This window comes from Galeopterus variegatus, unplaced genomic scaffold (genome assembly GCF_000696425.1).
Source record: "Galeopterus variegatus unplaced genomic scaffold, G_variegatus-3.0.2 Scaffold6218, whole genome shotgun sequence".
NCBI classification, from domain to species: Eukaryota; Metazoa; Chordata; class Mammalia; order Dermoptera; family Cynocephalidae; genus Galeopterus; species Galeopterus variegatus.
The window spans coordinates 58,614-65,834 of record NW_007732329.1 but is presented as its reverse complement, the minus strand read 5'-3'; the positions used below and the strand labels follow the sequence as shown (position 1 = coordinate 65,834).

The following is a 7,221-nucleotide window of genomic DNA, read 5'->3' as shown; positions in this document are numbered from 1 at the left end:
AAAGGTTTTCTTAAATTTTCCACATTAAGCAGTCATAATGCTTATAATCAGATTTTAAAGAAATAATAACAATGCATGTTTTTTTGAGAAAACAAGAGGAGGAAAACCCTTCCTTCCTGACCCCTGCTTCCTCTTAAGCATCTGAACTGCCTGTTTTTCTTAACCTTGTCAGCTGGCAAGTGTCAGAGATATACGTTTAAGTTTCCAGGTGGTCAAACACAACCTCTTAGCAGCATTCAAATGAGGCAGCTTTTTCTCAGTGTGTTCTAGACCCAGGGAACACCAGTCCCTTGAGATGTGCCTCCAGGGAAGGATATTTTGGTCAAATGTTTGAGAAATGTTGAATCCTTCATTTCCCTTGGATTTTACAGTGTCCACTAGGGTGTCAAATGTACTAAGAAATCCTGCAAGAAAGACACGTTTCATTTTCTTTAATCCGGCATTTCCCAAAATCTTTTCAGTATCCATCCCCCACCCTGTAAAAAAATAGCCCTGCCTTCCTTTTTTTTTTTTTTGGTTGTGAACCCGTTAACATCAATGGGGCAGTGGTTTCTAGAACCCACTTTGTAAAGCACGGTGCTGGGCCCATTGTCTTCAGGAGCACAGATGTGTTTTCAAGGCTGGTGTTCTGCTCTTTCACCTGTGCCACCTGCCGGCCTGCCCACCCACCTGCTACTACCAACGCTCTCAGTAGCATGAAAGGTGTAGTCTGCAGCCCAGCCTGGATCCAGTACGTCCCTCGTAAGCCACTGTGAGTGGCTCTTTCTGGCTGTCCACAGCCTTTAACTCCCTGACTCTGACTTCCCTGCATTTACTTCTTGCTGCTCCTGTCACACGCCATATGTTCAGTTCTCAGGGAATTGCATAATTGCTGCCCGTGATGTCTTCCCACTGCTCCCTCGCCCATGCCCGTCTGCCTGGAATTCCTTCGCCTTCTATCTGTACATTAAAATATCTTTTAAAACCAACTCAGGAGCCACCTCCTCCACAGTGCCTTCTCCGATCTTCTCCATTGGAAGCCACCAGCACCAGTGGTTCTCAACCCCACTGTGCATTAAAACAATTGCCCACCTTTGAAAAAATAACCAATGCTTGGGCCTCATCCCCGAAAGATTGAATCAAACTCCAGGGGTAGGTTCTGGGCATCAGTAATCTTTAGAGCTCCCAGGGTGGTTCTAATGAGCCGCCAGGCGGGGAACCCTGGACTGATGTGTGCCTCCTTTGAAAAAATAACCAATGCTTGGGCCTCATCCCCGAAAGATTGAATCAAACTCCAGGGGGTAGGTTCTGGGCATCAGTAATCTTTAGAGCTCCCAGGGTGGTTCTAATGAGCCGCCAGGCGGGGAACCCTGGACTGATGTGTGCCTTACTTCCTAGGTGGCCTTTTGTTTGTGCTTAGAAGCAGCATCCTGAGTGTCTGAGAACTTCTAACTTGGAGCCTACTCTCTTGTCCTGGGTGGGTGTGAATGTCCAAGGGACACTGATTTCCTGGCTTTCTGTGCCCTAGTAATGAAGCTATTCCATAAACAGTTTTGCCTTGGAAGCTTATTCTAATTATCCCCTTTCTTGATCTTTCATTACTGTAGACATTAATTCCTTAGGTGGCGGTGAGATCTCAATGTATATCTCTATGAATTTTCCAAATTGTGTTTCAGAAGAATTTTGTGATAATTGACTTCCATACATGAAATCATATTCCCAGTGTGCAGAACCTGAAAATGACTTCCAGGTTTTAGGGAATAATAACAAGTAAAAAGTGCTCGAGCTTGGTTGGGGGAAGTCCGATTTCCCACTCTCCTTGCCTTCCTTGGGTTCTTGAATCTTCTTTTTCAGTGTGTTTTTTGTCGGGGTATTTTTGAAAAGGGAGGAAAGGGGAGAGGTAGGAAAAGGGAGAGGTTGTTGATGGGTGATCAGTGCTTGAAGGAGAAAAGATTAGAATAAAGCAGCCTCAGCTCAGCGCTGCCAGCCCTCTCCCCTCCACCGTGCAGGTGTGTTCTCACCGTGCCTTCTCTGCTTAGAGTGAGTGTCCAGGCGATGGCTGAAATCAGACCTACAGCAGCTGTTATCTAGACCTTGTGCTCTCAACATCTTTGGCAACAACCGGTCCTTTGCACCTTGCCAATCTTAGAGGTCCCGTGTTGCTCTATCAAGATTTGGGAGTAAGTTGACCGGGAAGAGAGTGTCCTGAGAAGTGGTGTGATCTGCGCCTGAATGATGGGGAGGGTTTTGGGGAGGATGGTGTTGCGGAATTTGTCTCACTCACAGCACAGAAAGGTCAGCCAACTGCAAAGGATGGATTGCTGTGTTCTTGATGACGATGCTACTGGCGTTTGAGAAGGGACCATTCCTCATTGTTTGGGACTGTCCCTGGAATTGCAGGATGCTTAGCTTCCCTTTTCTGTATTATTGTGACAAGCAAAAATGCACACATACATTTCCAGTTGTCCCCAGGGGAATATAACTGCTTCTTTAACATCACAATACTCCCTGACAGTTAAGAATGTGAATAAATTACCAGAGGAGACTAAGGAAGTTTCTGGAATCTTTTTCTAGGTCTGTGGATAAGTTTTCCCACCTCCCTCTGATGAATCTGATTTGGTTGTGTTTGAAAACAGAGAAAAGAATAGAGGGTCCAGTTCTAGGCTAGTCATTCTCTTTGGTTGAAGATCTGGTGAGTGTACCTCATTTTGGGCCTGGGTGTGTAACCAAAACACCTGGAACAGTTTGGCTTTGGCCAGGTCATCCAAACTTCGTGGGTTTCTGTATCTTCCTAAAAGAGAGAAATATGAAGAGATTGCATCAGGGAGATATAAAAAACTTTGGTCAGTTCTCAGATTCTGCCACTGAAATATCTTCTGCAGATTCCTTTTTCCTGCAGCATGTCCTTTTGGGGGCTGCAGACCCAGCTTGCTGACAGGCGTCTTTGAAGGAGAAAAGGAAGGCCACTGGAATACAGAACAGGCAGGGAGGGCGTCTCAGGTCCATGAAAATGGGATGAACAGAATTGTTGAGAATGTTCTATAACAGAGAGCAGGCTACTGCTTATTAACCATAGCAGCAGGAGAAGGAGGGGAAGAAATAGTTAAGAGAGTGATGGTGGCAAGACTGTAGTGACTTCAATGTCAGGAGGGCCTAATTTGCCCCATAGAAAGTTTAGCCGGGAGAAGCCCCGTGGCTTCTGGCCATGTCTAGGACCACTGCCCTCTGCAGGCCAGAAGTGGAAAGGCAGCTGCTACCCAGCCCGCCTGGCCTGTCTTCACCCTGGTTCTTCCGGGAGTCTCTGGTCTGGACCTGTTTTCTCATCTTAAAGTGGACAGCTTCCTTCCTTTCTTGCTCCCTCCCTCGCTCCCTCCTGTTTTATCGGAGTAATAAGTACTCTGGGTGGTTTTTTGTTTGGGTATTCTATTTTGGATTGCCTTTTAGAACATTATTTTTCTTGTTTAAACCAGGGGAAAAGAAGAAAAATTCACGCATGCCCTGCTGCCTTACTTACTGTCCCCATCTAGTCTTTGTGTTCGGATCTAACTGTTACACACAGTTGTCATTTTCAGCAGTGACAAAAATTGTTTCTGGAGAGGAAAATCGCCTCCCACTCTCCCTGTCTTTCTGGCACTTTCCGCCTGTTGCCTTGGGAGACACAAATATTGCTTGTCTTGGGTACTCTGGGTGACCCTTTTCAAGGCAGATGCTGTCACCTTTCTTCCCAGCCCCTTCACAGGGGGGCCGCCCCTAGAGATGGTGCTTTGTGAACCAGGCACTGAGTTCCAGCCCCCCAGCCTTTGGCAGTGGGGGAAACATCCACCCCCCAGCCAGGGCTTAGGATGGTGCTTTGTGAACCAGGCACTGAGTTCCAGCCCCCCAGCCTTTGGCAGTGGGGGAAACACGATCGTCCTGGGAAACATCCACCCCCCAGCCAGGGCTTAGGTACAGCCTTTCTGTTCACAGTCCCCTCAGCCCTTCAGGTGGATGCCAGTAAAAGAGAAAGTGAATGAAGACCATTGAAATGCAAAGGTCGTCAAATAATCAGCATGGTGTTTTCTTCCCAGCCTCAATATCATCCAAACATCCACCCCAGCCAGCCCCGGTGGTGTCCTCACTCTCCAAACGTCAGGTAAGTGCCTGGGCTCACAGAGCTGCACCTGTCCTTGAAAGCTCTCCCTTCTCCAGAAAAGTTCAAATTCTGTTTAGTTAGGAATTGAAAGTCTGCATCAGAAGCAACTCTTAAGGGCTGTGTTGTTGTGGCAGAGATAAATAGTTTGCAAAGCAAAGGAAGCCAGCCATGGGTCTGGACTTACTAAAGGTATGCTCATGAAATAAAAATGAACTGTTTTTTTTTTTTTTTTTTAATCATTCTAACCTCATATATTTTTAGTTTGGTTTTGTATGCGAGATGTTAACTTAAAATTTCTAAGTAACATTTTCCTATCTTGGGAATTTGTTTACTTAAAATGTGACTAAAGCTTGGGGATTTTTGTTATTGTGGGTCTTTTTAATGGATTGTTTTTTTCAGGGGTGGGTTTGCTTTTTACGGCAATGGAATTTTTTTCCCCTAAACCCAGGGATCAGTAAACTTTTTCTGTAAAGGACCAGATAGTCAATATTTTTGCTTTTGTGGTTGATGTCACCACTACTCAGGGGTGGGTTTGCTTTTTACGGCAATGGAATTTTTTTCCCCTAAACCCAGGGATCAGTAAATTTTTTCTGTAAAGGACCAGATAGTCAATATTTTTGCTTTTGTGGTTGATGTTACCACTACTATAAAGGACCAGATAGTCAATATTTTTGCTTTTGTGGTTGATGTCACCACTACTCAACTCTACCATTGTAGCTTAAAAACAGCCATCATAGACTACATAAATGAGAGGGCATGGCCGTGTTCCAATAAAACGTATTTACCAAAACAGTGGGATTTGGCTTAAGAGCTATTGTTTACAGCACCCTGCCCCAACCTACTGCAGTCCTCCTAAGTAAACTGGCATCTGCTATACAGTGTTTATAGCTGGGATTGAAAGTTTTTTTAATGCTAGCTTTGTGAAAGCAAACGTCCCTTTCACATTTGAATTTTAGATCAGTCTTAATTGGTGTTTATGCATGAAGCTATTTCAGAAACATAGTTGGTGAATTCAATTGCATAAAGGTGAGGTTGCTAGCCTTTATCTGTGAGAAAGTATGAAGAATGGAGTGATGGAAATAAATCTGTTTAGAGCAAGCCACATACACGTTTGTAGGGGATCCTGTATATAATAAGTGATTTTATTTTAAACACTCGATATTCATGTTACTTTTTAAAGCAAGTTAGATTAGTGGAGTCAGAATTCTAAAACTTTCAGTATTTCAGAGGTACTTTATTTTCCAGACATGAGAAACAGGAGAGATTTATAGAAATGCTATTTTCATTGACATTGCTTTCATAAAATGTTATTCTTATTGCCTATTTTATCATATTAGTTTCCTCCCAAGGCATGACCTAGCCCCACTTTTCACCACAGGGATTCTAAGGAAAGCTGCAAGCAGTGCTGCTCTTAGGTGGCCCTGCTGACTGGCAGCCTAGCATCACCTGAGAGCTTGTTAATGCAAATCTCAGCAACTTCCCAGACCTAGTGGGTCACAATCTCTGGGGTGGGGCCCAGCATTTTGTGTATTACCAAGCCCATCAGAGATACTCCATAAAAGGAGAGTTCGTTGGTCCAACCTTTTTGACACATGCTGCCTAAGACATTCACAGTGACATTAGCATGATAAAATCTCTGATAAGTCCCTTAGCAAAAGGACCTTTTTCACTTTCACCTAGCTTTCCCCAGACTGACTTGACCATCAGACACACCCCTTTGAGAAATGATGGCTTGCTTGTAGCCAGAGCTTTTCTGTACTTGGAAGTTGACACATGATCTGCATCTGAATTTTTTAAATATCGAAGTAGAAAATCCATTCATTTCCTTTTGTAAGCCATCCCCATGCATGTGGTTCATGGTTTCCCCTGCCCATTTCTTTTGTGCTATGTTTCACTCACATTTCTGAATTGTCTTCCATCTTCCCACTAACCATTCACTCTGCAAACAAAACAGGCCATCCTTTCAGGATGACAGGTCGCATTGGAAAGCATCGGCCAGTGGAGATGACAGCCGTTTTGATTATGTCCACGACCAGAACCAGAAGAACTTAGGAGGGATGCACAGTGTGATGTATCGAGATAAACTCATGACTGCACTTTGAGAGACTGAAGCATCTTACTTCCATTCACCATCATGGTTTCATTGCATTCCATGAAAAGTGCCTTGGCCTCACATGGATGTGTTTGTACAAGTGTCTTTAAGGAATAGGTGTTTTCAGTGTCTGTGTAAATATTTGAAGATAACCACGAGAGCTAGTCATAATTTACTGCTGACTGCATTCTCAATAAAATGAAGGTAGTTAAAGGCTCAGGAATCATTTTGATATTCTGATTTTAACGTTGGAGTAAAAATCTATGTTTATCATATTGCTGTGTACCTGATATTCTTTGTTATTTAATAATGGGACCAAGTAAAACCAGAAAAGTTTGGGAAGATAGCTCAGCTTGTAGTACCCTTGTAGGGATTGAGATTGCTAGGGTCCAGCCTCTGCCATTGTGTGACCTTGGACGAGTCATTTCCCCTTTCTTGGTCCCATTTTTTCCCGTCTGAAAAGAGCAGGTTGTATTAAGTGATCTCTAAGATCCTTTCCAACTCTAAAATTTTGCAACATATTAAAATTTACTTTTTTTAGCCCAAGGATACACATGCAAGCTAAGTCTCATAAGCAAACTGCAATATCCCCTTCTGTGACAGAGGGTTACCCTTTTCAGAAGCTAAAGTATATAACTTATTAGATGGTGTATAAATACAGGGAGACTTTTAATTTCATCTCTTAAAGCAGTTTAGTCACTTTGAATTTTAGTGATTGTACTAATCATAAATTGAGTAGCATCTGTTTTGATAGAATTTGCTGCTCAAATATAAGAATAATTTTTAATGTTTTAATGATTGGTGCTGCTAATTTGCTTGATTTCAGAAGGCATCATTGTGAATACACACTGTCAGAATTAGGGGGTTGATTTTAGACTTCACTCTTTCAAAAAGCAACATGCAATCGAGATGCATTAATGGCTCAAATTAAAGCATGTAAGGGTTTGTTGAAGTTGTGCCAAAGCATTCCATAATGTAGGCTAGGATGGGCGTTGCCCCATTGGTGTTTTTTTTTTTT

General features: G+C 43.2%; 1 protein-coding gene across 1 annotated transcript in view; it reads left to right on the top strand.

Moving 5' to 3' along the window:
* The window catches only part of LOC103605990 (band 4.1-like protein 4B), a gene marked incomplete at both ends in the record, with an annotated part of 97,451 nt that overhangs the window by 36,193 nt on the left and 54,037 nt on the right, over positions 1 to 7,221 (top strand). The window contains one exon of the mRNA XM_008590586.1: positions 4,047 to 4,111. Coding sequence (XP_008588808.1) covers positions 4,047 to 4,111 — 65 coding nt within the window. The remainder of the gene's footprint in view (positions 1 to 4,046; positions 4,112 to 7,221) is intronic.